Consider the following 13711-nt stretch of genomic DNA (forward strand, 5'->3'; position numbering starts at 1 on the left):
CAGGGAAGACTGGTTGCATTTGTCCTCTTAGGTAACCGACTGAGTATAGACAGCGTATGATAAACCACTAACTGTTGGGGAATATTTACCTGACATACTGACTTATATTTGGGATTGCTGGTCTGCAGTCATTCTCTCTAGCAGGAACTGGCCCACCCAGCAGTGTTAGGATACCACCCCGTCCACCCATCCGACTGTGTTTCTCCTTGATTTCTGCTTTGCCTAGTTCGCTTCCCACCCAGCCTACAGCCCTGTCCTGAAGCTCAGCAAGCCCGCCTGGGATCTAGGCTAGCCCTAGGGGCCTGTGCTTGGGCCCTGCCCACAAGCACTCCCAGGGCAGACAGCCTCGATCCTGCAACACGGACCTTCCACTGCAGATCTCCCCGGTCCCTTCCGACAGTGCACCCTACAATCTCTGAACACAAACCCTCACCTTCCCCACCCCCCTTTGCCCAGATCCCTCTTCCTGCCTTTCCTCATCGGGTGCATTGCTGAGTCTCACTTTATTTTCTATCTTGTGGCTCTGCCCACAGAAGACACAATAAAAGCAGTCTACCAACACTGGAAAATAGATTTATGCCAAACACTGTTTAGGGTTTTATTTCCAAAGTGTGAATGTAAGGAAGTAAAGCTGTCTATATGGACACTTTACAAACTAGATCCAGTGGGATTTGCCTTGGAAGGCCACACTGGGTAGTCAGCAATGTCTGGGCTGGCAGAGAGGAAACCAGCCTTCTTCCTGTACTGCCTGTAGTCAGCAGGTAAGGTCAACAGGGCTGAAGCAACTCTTCAATGTCAATTTTCGCCAGTGTGTGAGGAACCCACATTTATGGAGGGTAAAATGGGAATTGCTTTGACAACAGCGAGTATATTCAAAACCAACCATAATGAAAAAAACATACAATTGCATCAAATAAAACCACAGTATTGTTTCCGAACACCATTTGGATAAAATGCATAAGGATTTATGACACAAAGTCAGAAAAAAAGCACCTAACCCAGAATATTTGCATTTTCATGCAGGCTTATAAAAAACTTATTGGGCACCTACTGAATGCCCGTACCCTATGGATTAGCAGTTGCCTCCCTGAATGCAGTTCAAGAATTCTCATTTTCACAAAGTGTATTAATTTGGGTAAACCAAGGTCTTTTAGGGTAAAGATTTATAACTACTTTCAATTAAGTTATACCTTAAGTATATTTGTGTATATGTGTATATAGAAGTACACTTATCTTACAGTAAGACATAATATTTTTATTTTTTAAAATGCAATATAGTTTAAGAAAAATCACCCAACTTACTACACTAAAGATTTAATTTTGTACTTGTCTGAGTTGAGATTATGCACGTTGATATTCTCTGTAGCCTCCTTAGCACATACATTGTTTCATGACTCTTTATCGAGTGCTCCGTTTGCTTGTTGACTTGAATACTTTGTGTGGAGCCCACGGGCTTCTCTGACCCAGGGTTTTTGTTGCACTGGACAAGTGTAGATCACTATCCCATGCTATGTCAGCTAATGACATTCTTGTAACTATGGTCATAGCATTACTTATATATTTTTATGAGATGACTGTTAATTCACTCTCAGGAAGTTGTGGCTCCCGGGGGTGAGTCAGCTGGCTTGGAGAGTGTGGGAGGCAGAACTTGGACTCTCTTCAGGCTGATTCTGAACCCCAGGTTCATAACCTGAATGCCTCCTCGCCTTCTCAGGGTTATAGGAGAGTGGTGATGAAGAAACACCACTTTGAAGTAGATATTTTAATGTATCAATCCTCAAAATCTATTTTGCCGAGAAACATACCTGTTCCTTATTTAATTATAGCTCCTTTATTTGCATTTCCTTCTTTGCCTTTTATGTTTAACAGTTTATGGATCAAAATGCAAAACTCTGTGCTTCCCAGAGATTAAAATAATCTGGTCTACACTGGGTTAAATGGAGCAAGCAGATTTAATTTAGGATATTCTCACTTATTAGAAAATAATTGTGGGTTTTTAGGTCATTGCTACTGCTGGATAATTGCCTTCTCTGACCATGAAGACAATTTGGATAATTATTAGGTGAGGGGTCTGATTTTTTTTTTCCATCCTCAAGACAGCGCTTCATTTTGGGCATGAAAGACTCATGCAAAACAAATTAAATATTTTTAATGTCATCTGTATCTCATTAATTTCCTCAAGGATCTAAGGCATCTCCTAATACTATAAGGATAGTAAAGTAGACACAGAGAAATCTAAAACCATGTGGAAAGGGGAGGAAAGCAAGCACACCAGCCACCAGAATCAGTGGTTCTCACACTTGAATGTGGATCACGACAACTTAAAAGACTTAATAAAATACCAGTTTTAAATGTGGAAGCCTGGCTCTAGTTTGTTCGAGTCTGTAAGTTACTATATTTATTCACTTCAGTTTGGGGCTTCCTGGCAGGCAAGGGGAAATGGAAGCACTTTACCCTATGTAATTTCACTCCTGTGTATATTACAAACCACCAAATTTTAGAAACGATCGCGGTAGGTGACTTAAATGGTTCTCATATTCAGAAACCAGTTCTTCAGAAGGGATAAGCTTTTTTCTGGTACTAAATTCTTAAAAGACATTTTTTGCATAGCTTCATTTATAAGGGACTTTGAAGAGTTTTAAGGATATTGTCCTTTATGTAACTTCAAATATTCCAATTTTAAAGAAATTCATGCCTACTATAGTTTAACAGTATAAAAGTGTAATCGTCTGTAATCCCAGAACTAATAACTATGCCCCTTTTTTACACCTCCCAGCATTGTTCTATGCATACACATATTTAAAATTTAAGTAGGATAATTAAATATATACTGTTGTAATATCTGCTTTTGCACTTATCAATACTGCCTGAATATCTTTCCATGAAAACAAATATTGAGCTCTACTATCATTTTAATGCATATATTCTATTTCAATATATCCATATGTAAATAATAATTTATCAGATTTCCTCTGGAGGGGCATTAAATTGTTTCTGTTTTCTCTCAGCTAAGTAAATGCTGAAGCTTTAATTCTTTTTTTTTATTTCATCATATTATGGGGGTACAAATATATAGGTTACATATATTGCCCCTGCCCTGAAGCTTTAATTCTTCATGCACACGTATTTGCTCACTAGTATAATTATTTGCTTAACAATGTCCTGAAAGTGAAATTGCTGAATTGAAAAATATGCCACTTATAAAGGCTCTCAAAACATTTTGCCAAATGTCCTCCAGAAAGGTGTTACCAACGTCAACTCCTACTGGTGGTATATAAAGACACCTATGTCTTCTCACCAGCACCAATTTGTGGGCGAAAAGTGAAATATTACAGTCATTTTCAGAAGTATAAAAATTTTACCCATTCATATTTCTTATTTTTTGAATTTTTCTGTTAACATCATTTGCCTTGTTTTTATTGGTATAATCACTTTTTAAATCATGAGCTGTTTTTATAATGAGAATATGAATCATTTGTCTGACATATTTTCCCGACAGGTTTGTCTTAAAATTTTGGTGGTATTTTTTGTGTTAAAAGTAGGGTTTTTTTCTTTCCTTCATGATTTTTAGCTCAGTGTCATCTTTGGAAAAATTTTCCACACTGCTCACCTTATAAGCAAATTCTCCTGAATTTCTAGGTAATCTGTAAATTATCTATTTAAGCCTGTATTCCAGGAGCAATTTGTTGAATGGGTCTAATTTATTTTTTGCTTCCAAATAGTTGCCCCAATATCATCTATTGACAAAAATCTACCCTGTACTCATGGATCTAAAATAATTTGATCTGATCATTTCTATTTTCTATTTTACTCTGTCATAAGTACCATATTTTTCATATTCTTTTACTTTCATAATATTCTTACAATGTTGCATTGTAACATCATTTGCTAGAATAAAGCTATTAGCATGCATTTTCTCCTTTAAGTGAACTCTACAATTACCAACATCTTCTACCTAAGAGCTATACAAATGCAGAGGTTCTGTATGTTTGTACTATCCCTAGGGATAAATAAACCTGAGAGGGCAACATTGTAGGGGAGACTATGCCTGAGGGCAGGGAGTGAGGGACAAGTTGCTACTCCAGGAGGAGGCACAACTGTGCTGGTTCTTGGTCTATCAAAATAATCCCAGACTAGAATTCAGAATTTGAAGAGCAGCTACACATCCCTGAGACTATCTTCCTTGACTGTGATGATCTGCAGTTGGACTGCTGACCACAGAAGCCCAAAGACTACAACTTTCACTTGCAGGTCAGGGCCAGGAACACTGGTATTTCTCTGTGGTTGTGGCTGGCCTTAGATTCTAGGGCTGTGGTGAGCAGAATTTGCATTTTATCAAGTTATGGTGCAAATGGAGAGTCCTCATCTCTCTTTTCCTGGACGGGGATACGGGATGCTACAGACAAACCAATATCCTTCTAGAAGCAGCTGTGGAAGTGCTTAAGTGCTCTGATAGGTGTCCAGTCGTCTGCACTGTAGAGAATGGAGAAATTATTTCAGTGTGCAAAATGTTAAGATCAGGTGTTACGGGTGCCCTGCCTTAGAAAGGCCCAGAATGATGAACAGGTGCCTCAGATTTTGAGCAGCAACACGTCCTGACACAGTGGCCTGCCAGGGATGTTTACTGCAAAATGTAATCTCAGATGCCTACATCGATCTACTTCCTGCACAGCGCTAATATTGCCCCATTTGTGTTTTGCTGAAAACCTTCCAGAGTTGAAGATTTTTGTTTCGATCTGATTTTTTTTCAGACATACTCTTTCTGAAAATAATTAGACTACAAGATTGGGTTCAGATGAAGTCATTCCTTTTCCAGGAAGGCAAGTCCATCCTCGGGAGGGATGGCTGCTGGTCTTCATGTTGTCCTGGTAGAAGAGTCAACATAAAAGTCTGTGTAGTTGTCCTCCGAGGCAATACATGATTCAATAACAAAAATAGCCAATTTTCCTGTTTCTGCAGTGAAAACAAAGCCAAACTACCCCCAAAAGCATTTACATATTTACTTAGAGTTCTGAGGGATAATTATCTTGATCTGCATTTCTTGGGAGAAGGAGTTAGGTAGAAATCCTGAAAAACAGTTCAGAAAAGTTTAGAAACACAGGGAGGGTTTTTTCCCCCGTTTCTATTTGTTTTGTTTTTTAATAAGTCAGTGAAGATTTTCCGATCTGTGGAAAAATGAAGGGGGGAGGTATGATACCTACATTCAGAAAACCTGGCTTCTAGTTATAACCCTAGTAATTGTTAGTTGTGTGATCTTAGATACTTCACGTCTCCCAGCCTCAATCTATTTTATTCATAAAATAGCAAGATATTTGTAAAATACCTGCTACAAGAATTGATTATGGGAGTGCAGGATCAAATGAGCTATGGTTTATGAAAGCACTCTGTAAACCCTAGCAGGCTCTACAGGGCTGTGTATACAAATACTGGATACATATGCTCCATGCATGTACATCTAGAACTCTAGCTGGAAGGCCAGAGGGATCCAGCACAGCCCACACGCACACTTGAGTGATCCCGTGAGCTGACAGTATCTTTGTTCAAGGTCAGGCCAGGCCACACTCTAACCCCAAAGTGATCATCCCTGCTGATGGCCCTCAGGAAGCCTGGGGAATGCTTCTCTCTCCAGGAGAGAAATACCGGAGCCAGGGGAGGGAGGGTTTGCCTTTCTGCATCTTTGATGTCCCCTGCGGGAAAAGCAAACGCGCTTTCTCTCTCAGCCGCTTAGCTTTCCCATTGACAACAAGCGGGTTTGGGGCCAGATCGCCCTTGTGACCCTAAAATCTATGGTCTGCGCTCTGCGGTTACAATCCCTGCGCTCCCGCGGCCCGGACGTGAGACCTCTGTCCCGCACACCCAGTATTCCTGTCCTAAATAGGCAACTTCTACCGTGAAACCCCGTTGCCGGGGGCTGCCACCGTGGAATGGTGGCATCCCAGGCTAGGCTGAGAGGCCGCCACACCGGTGCCGAGAGCGGCCGAGGTGGGGCCGGGACGCCGGGCCCTGCGGCTGAGGACACTCACACGCACCCACGTGCGGACGACGCGCTTTATTGCCCGCGCATGCGCAGGGCCCTCCGGCGGCGGCTGGGCGCGCAGGGCCCGCCTAGGAGCCCAGGGCCGGCCTCTCCTTCCTGTTGAAGGGGTTGTAGGGCTTCACGGTTGTGACCACTCGCGACAGCGGAGCCTGGTGACGGAAGACGTCAACAGCCATTTCTTTCCGTAAGGTGCTACGACAGAATGGAGGAAGAAAAGAAAAGTGATACAAATGATACATAAAATAAACATAAAAAAACACATAACCTCAGCTATTCTCCAGCATGACGCACACGTGTGCGGGAGAGGAGAGCGACAGCGGACAGGGAGGCTGAGGACGGTGCAGCCGCGTGCGCTCAGTTTCCGGGACTGCATTACACGCACGACAGCGCATTCGGTTTCGTGACTCAAGTCTGCTCGGCGCTTGGAGTTGCGGTAGGTGCCGAGGAAGGACGTGGGTTAGAGGGAGGCAGCAGGTAGCCCAGCAGCCGGGACAGGGGGTCTGCGGTGCGCGGGCTCACCTGCCCCTGCGGGACGGCCGCCGATCCCTGCCCGGGGCGTCTGCTTCCCTCCGCCTGTTTCCGCTGTGCGCTCCCGCACCGCACCGGGCTCCTCCGAGACCCAGGAGGAACACATTTATTGGCCCTACCCGATTTGTTGTGAGAATTAAAAGAGAGAAAAGACCTTTGAAAATGTGGAATGCTATGTCGATGGTGTTTATCCCCTTGGGTTACCAGCATTTTCACAGTCCTTACCATGCACAGAGGTGGTCAGTCCCAGCTGACGGGGGTCCGCCAACTATTACCAGCAACCCCACAGGCCCGTGGCCTCAGGTAATTTTGTTGTGAATTTGCTGCTGTTTGAACCCCCCCCCGTCCCCCCCCCCCACACGATGTGATGCTCAGATGTAGCAGCAAGTTGCAAAGCTAATAAGGAAATTAACCCCCACATCCAACTAAACCTAGAATGGCTTTGCTTTTATGCTCTGGGCATCATGCAGTAAAGTACTTTGTTGTTTTGCTTTTTTATTATTGTTACATTGTGGGAGATGGCGGTTGAAGCAAGAAAAAAGCTGCTGTGAAGGTCCCATCTGGCGTGAGGGAATGTAAAAGAAGCGCGGGACTGAAACGGGCGTGGGAGCCGGGAGCAGCACCTGTGCGGCGTTTCCTTGCTCACGAATGTGGAGATCCCCAACATCCCCCTTACCACCTCCGTCGGACATCGCCTCCCTCACCTCAGATCTCTTCCAACTGTCGCTTCCTTTCTCTCCTGCTCCCATCCCAGATTCATCCTACGGCTCTGCGAGGGACTGTCCACCTCACTCAGAATGTGGCCTGGGGACCTTGTGGCCTTCGACCCCTTTGCATTGACACTGGAGGTCAGACCCTACTGCAGCCGTATTAACCACCGCGGTCCACGGTGGATGCCCCGTTGATGCCCTCTGCACGAAGAGGTTTCTTCAGGCCCCTCTCTTGTCCCCTTGTCAGTCTGCAATCTGGCAGGCCGCAGTTTCACTTGACTGGTGGTGGCAGAATCCAGACGCAAGAGGCTCAGGAGAGTGGGCTGGGAGGAAGTGGAGGCAGCGGGTGAGGGAGACTGTTTGCTTTTTAGAGAAGTTCAGAAGTGAAAGGGGGGAGTGGAGAGAAACCGCGTGGTGGGTCAAAGGGCAACAGTGGGGAGACTCCACTGGGTGTCTTCGTAAGCACCAAGCCAGCGGGGAGAGGCCAGACACCGGACACCACGGGTGGGCAGGGAGGAAGCAGGAGTGCACAGGATTGAGAGTGTGGAGGGGAGGATAGACCTTCTAGAAAAGTGAGAGCATGTCTTTGGGGAAAATGGGAAAGGCGGCAATGGGAGTAGAGATGTGGATGTGGGGTGCAGGAGGGCGCAGTAACAGGGGGAAGGAGGGCTTGCTTTGGTGGCCAGCAGGAGGTGAGCCCGGCTGCTGAGAGGGACGTGCGGAGTGACCCAAAGCTCACGCAGCACAGCAAGCTTTGAAGAAGGGCACCGGGGAGTGGAACGTGTCCCAGAGGAGCGGTGGGAGGACAGAAGAGACTAATACTCTGGAGGAGCTCCCAGGGGATGCCCGTGTGCAGACGACTTCTTAGAAATAATAGGAAAAAATGCATCAGCTCGAGGAGACACAATCAGGAGGAAGTGAGCTCACTAAGTTCTCATGATACTCATCAGAGAGAGAACTGGGCTCACACTTTCACTGGAAATTTTTAGCAAAAAAATATCAAATAGAGTGTCACAAAAAGTCAGAGGTAATACTCCATGATGGAGAGCCTCGCAGGCACACCTTAGAGGGCCAGGCCAAGTGCAGACGGACGGCCTTCCTGCTAGAAGGCCCCATCCTTATGTCAGCACAGGGATATTTTTTCTTTTTAATTTAAACTCCCCATCCTCCTCCCCACTATGCTACCTCATGTCAGAGCACCGCCACCTGCCAGGAGCTGCTGTTGGGGGTGAATGTAGAGGTACAGACCTGGACCCTGGACGTCTGGGCCCAACACAAGCCATCACTTAGTTGTGGGTGACACTTTGGTTGGTGTCACTGCCTCCAGAGTCTTATCTTCACCTTGAGAATAAGAGTCCCAGAGAAGCTACCTCAGATGGTTTGGGTCCCCATTTTGGGAATGGATGACAGCTGTGTGTGCGGTAGGCACTATGTGTAGGGGAGGTGGTTGTGGGCACCGCTCCCCCCCCCCCCCGCCAGAGTCAGCCGTGGGCCTGAATCTACATGTGAGTGTCTGGCTGAAAGACACACGTTCTCTTCTCTACTAGTAACAGGAGGGGAGAGTTTTTCACTTAGAGGTTTATCTGAAAGATAATAGGAAGCTTTTACCACACGTGGATAGCTTGATTATGTGGCTGTGGAAATGGGTCAGAGCAACAGGATGTTGGGGTGAGGTTCAGATGTTTGGACTGAGAAGATGGATTTTAAACAAAAAAAAAGGTGATGGAAGTGTTTGCATTTGCACTGACAAAGAATCTGTGAGTCAGATCCTTCCCAAATTGTGAATCAACCAACCACAGGATTTCACGCTCCCTATTTTTGGACGGCAAGTCTAAATGATAGATATAAGGATGCATTTAATTTTGGTATTGTTTCTTTATGTTCCTCACATGAAGTAAAACATGTTAATTGTCTAAATGTCTACTAATCCTGCCTTTGGAAATGGATTTGCAACATTTCAAAATATGTCTTGACATTGGCCTTGGCAATGATTTCTTGGCTATCACACCAAAAGCTCAGGCTATAAAAATAAAAATAAACAAATGAGACTACATCAAACTAAAAAGCTTCTGCATCAAAAGACAAACAATCAGCAAAATGAAAAGGAAGCCTACAGACTGGGAGAAAACATTTAAGAACCATATATCTGATAATGGGTGAATATCCAAAATTTAAAGAACTCATACAACTCAATAGCAAGAAAATATATGACCCAATTAAAAATGTGAGCAAAGAACTTGAATAGCATTTCTCCAAAGATGGCATAAAAATGGCAAGCAGATATGTAAAAAGGTGCTTAACATTGCTAACCATCAGGGAAATACAAATCAAAACCACAATGAGATATCACTGCATACCAGTTAGAATGGCTGCTATCAAAAAGACAAGAGATAATAAATGTGGGCGAGGATGTGGAGAATTTGGAACCCTTGTATGCTATTGGTGGGAATACAGATTGGTACAGCCATTGTGGAAACTAGTATGGAGGTTCCTAAAGAAATTAAAAATTGAAATACCATATGATCCAGTAATCCCTCTTCTGGGCACATACTCAAAGGAAATGAATGAGTATCTCACTGCAGCATTATTCATAGTAGCCATGATATGGAAACAACCTAGGTGTCTGTTGATGGAGCAATGGATAAAGAAACTGCAGTCTATCTATACAGTGGAGTATTATTCAGCCTTCATATAGGAGATCCTGCCATTTGCCACAACATGGATTGAGCTGGAGGTCATTTTGCTAAGTGAAATAAGCCAGGAACAGAAAGAAAAATATTGCATAATCTCACTTATATGTGGAATCTGAAAAAGAAAAAAAGGTCAAATATACAGAGATGGAGAATTAAATGTGGTTCCCGGGGGCAAGGTAGGAGTGAGGACGTGGAGAGATGCAGGTCAGAGGATACAAAGTAGCAGATATGTAGGAAGAACAAATCTAAAGATGTACAACATGAGGATTATAGGTAATAATATTGTGTTGTAGTCAGGATTTTTGCTAAATGAGTAGATTATAGCTAATTTTACCAGATGGCAAAGGGGAAATGGGTAACTATGGAGATGATCGATATGTTAATTTGATTCATTACTGTAACCACTTTTCCATATACATGTATCTATCCTAACATCACAGTTGTTAGGATGATATACACAATAGAATTTAATTTTTAAAAAAAACATGTAAATATTGAGGCTGAGAAAAAAAAATGTTTTGAGATAAAACTGAATGCAAAATATTAGCCTATATAGCCAATGAACTGCTTTAAAAATTTTTCTCATCAGGTGGCCTAGAAATTCTGCATAATCATCAATGAATGAAGCCCTCTGTGAGCAGATGCCTTAGAAAAGGCCACGCACACAGGGCTTGTGGGTTGTGTCGTATTCTCTGTGCATGAAGGCACACCGGCATCAGTCATGGCCCTGAGAGCCGCCCCCCTAAATAAATCCCTTTACTGTGCCATGAGGGGCTGCTTGCTGCAGGCTCCCTGCAGTGTGCCAAGCCCTGTCTGCATGCAGCGTGGCCCTCAAAGACCTGTGAGACCAAGTCCTGATCCTCCAAGAGTCCTCCACTTCCTCTGCGAAGTCTTCTTACTGCCCCCGCCTGCCCCCTTGCAGCTCATGCGTGTCCCAGTTTCCTCATCTGTAAAATGGGGATAGTAACAGTCCTTTCCTCACAGGGTTCCTGGGACAGTGACATGAGTTAGCACCCACAAAGCGGGAGAGGAAGCCCTCCATCAGTGGGCGTGATTATTAGTGTTATGATGCTTGTCATCATCCTCTGCCATGGCTGTTTATTTACTGCTCACTGTGAGACGCTGAGCTCCTTGCAAACAGTTCTTGTGAATAGAGCACAATAAGCATTTGCTGATTCAGTGAAAGACCACACAAATCAACCAACAAATAAACGAGTGAATGAGAGAATGAGCAGCTGGGTGGACTGGGAACCTGCAGCCCAAGAAGCCAGTTCCTGTCCACTGCTCCCATTCCCCATTGCTGCCTTCTGGAAGGTTTACAAAGCCCGTTGGGGCAGGAATGCCTGACTCGGTGCGCACCACCTGACGGTCACCTCAGAAAGCCCCTCCCCAGGCAAGCTCTCCTGCGTCAGCCTGGCTTGCTTCCTCGCAGCACCTTTCAACATCCACAGTTACTTCATCTCTTCAGTTACTCTTGCTTCCTTACTGTCTGTCTTTCATACCAGAACGTAAGTTGCTGAGAGCTGGGATCTTCTCTGTTCATCCCCATATGTTCAGTGCCTTCAGCAGTGCCTGACCCAGAGGGGATGCTCAGTCAGTGTTCGACGAGTGAATATTCCACTGAAAGAATGTGATCCAAGAGAAAAACGCACCCTTTTGGGGCAGAGCTGCTCTGCCCTCTCCTGCACCCTTGCCTTCTCCTCCACCTCTGCCTTGCCACCATGAGAGTGTATTCATCTGCACTGGGCTGGCTCTGGACCTGGCCCAGACTGCATTTGCATTTTCAAAACTGTGTCACATCTTTCGCAAGGCCGGGGCTCCCACTAGATGCTTTCACATTTGAGTTATAATGAGCAATAATGTGCTGCTTCTCACCAATCACTTCAAAGAAAGGAATCTTCAATAACCTCACACCTGATGGCTCCTGTTCTTAATTTGAAAAAAAAAATGGGGTTTAAAAATATATGTGACTTTCAACAGAATTTTGTCTTTTATAAAAAATAAGGTGAATTCACAAGAAGAAAATGTGTATCTGATGTAAGTATGTCCCATGCATCTTCTGAGGATAATGCAGCAGGATGGTGTGTAAGCAAAGCTGTCCGTCTAAGAGGCGAAGATGCTGTCCCCCTAATACACCTTAAATATCTTAATATAGTCCTTTCAGCAGCATCAATATTAACATTAATCTACACCTGGTTTTCAATGTAATTTGGGGCAAAATTCAAACAGGAAGCTTGCATAAAACCGAATAAAGTTCCCCTCAGTAGGAAAATTAACTCTTCTCTCTTTTTTGTGCTTAATGCTCTGTTTTTTAAAGCAATATAAATTTACTCTTAATATTTAATTGTTCGTTAATGGAATAATCATAATTAGGATTTCCCCTCCTAATGCATCTGAGCAAGTTGAGTAATAAGGTTCATACTCACCGGTACAGTTCTGAATCTGGTGATGGTGTTGTTGATGGAATATTAGAATTTGCTGGGTGAGTGGTTGTGAAATGAACCTTGCCAGTATATCCTGGAATATTTGCAGCACTAGAATAAGAGTTAAAAGGGGAATAGAGAAGAAATTAAAATAACGGTTTATGAAATGGTCATGGTAACTAGCACCTGAATATGAAAAATACAAACGAGGATGCAGCTAATTTTTTTTTTCCTGTATAAGGTGTGGAACTTGGGCTGTCCAAACAGGAAAGATGGCAGGCATGAGACATACGGAAGCACAGGTATTCAGATGACAACTCTACTCCAGGATTGACAAAACTTATTTCAAGTGCATGTTTTGCTCTTATTTTAAATTTCCATGTCTTTTACAGACATGACTCACTGCTGAGCTCTTTTTCATAATGAAGGAAGACACCAGTTCTTGACAAAGCAGTAGACCTATATTCTACACATAACTCTGTAGTGCAAATGCCAATATTAATGCACATATGCTCTTTACAGCAGTTTTTTAATCAAATGTCTTTCTTATCACCATTAATGTACTGCATTACAGATTTCAGATGATTTCCTAAAACTACACTTTGGAATCAAATGTAAACCACCACGTTAATTCCGCATCAGCTTGTCTGGCTTGATGTCACCAACTCTTCTGGCTCCCTGCTCCTCTCCCCACCAGGGAGAGAGGGAGAAAAAGAGAAAGCTCAAGAATGTAGGGGAAAGTTCTTCAGTGTGTATATTAAAGCTTTCTCTAGAAAAGGCAAACAAGCCTCCAAAAGAAAGATTTAAATAAGTAACTCAGTCAGGAATATGAAGAATAGTGTTTGCGCCCTCACAGTCACACAGATGACTTCCTGCGAGGCGGGTAAAGCCCTGCGCAAGGCTCAGCGCCGTGTGCTGCTTTACCACGTGTTGCCTTCACTGCTAGGAGTTAAGGAAAGGATGGTTGAAATGGCACGTCAAGGGGCAAGAGCACGCTACCTGCAGACCACGAGGCTCGGGCAAATTTGTGGAATCGTATCAGTGTGCAGCCTCAGGGCGCTGCGCTGGCTTCAGAGGGGGAAACAGCGAGGTCACTGCCGTGAGCATGTCCCCGGTGAGGGCAGGGCCAGCCTGCAGGCTGCAACTTCCACTCAGCTCCGTGGTATGTGCTTCCCATCCCTGGGGCCTTTCTTTGAGAGCAGGACATCTCTGTGGTGTGGTTCCTTATTCAAAATTAACTGGCAAACAAAACGCAACGCAGTAGCAACAACTAAACCTTTGCCAAACAAAGGTGGAGGAATGGTTTCTCTGTGGAGATCC

The 13711-nt window shown here is 44.2% G+C and overlaps 1 protein-coding gene across 1 annotated transcript in view; it reads right to left on the reverse strand.

The window, feature by feature from the left end:
* Nucleotides 1–6105: 6105 nt before the first annotated feature.
* SPMIP7 (sperm microtubule inner protein 7) overlaps nucleotides 6106–13711 on the reverse strand; it is a 50506-nt gene continuing 42900 nt past the window's right edge. Inside the window, exons 8-9 of the mRNA XM_069461629.1 lie at nucleotides 12395–12502; nucleotides 6106–6229 (exon numbers count right to left, since the gene is read on the reverse strand). Coding sequence (XP_069317730.1) covers nucleotides 6106–6229; nucleotides 12395–12502 — 232 coding nt within the window. The remainder of the gene's footprint in view (nucleotides 6230–12394; nucleotides 12503–13711) is intronic.

The sequence above is a fragment of the Eulemur rufifrons genome, chromosome 29, assembly GCF_041146395.1.
Source record: "Eulemur rufifrons isolate Redbay chromosome 29, OSU_ERuf_1, whole genome shotgun sequence".
Taxonomy (NCBI): Eukaryota; Metazoa; Chordata; class Mammalia; order Primates; family Lemuridae; genus Eulemur; species Eulemur rufifrons.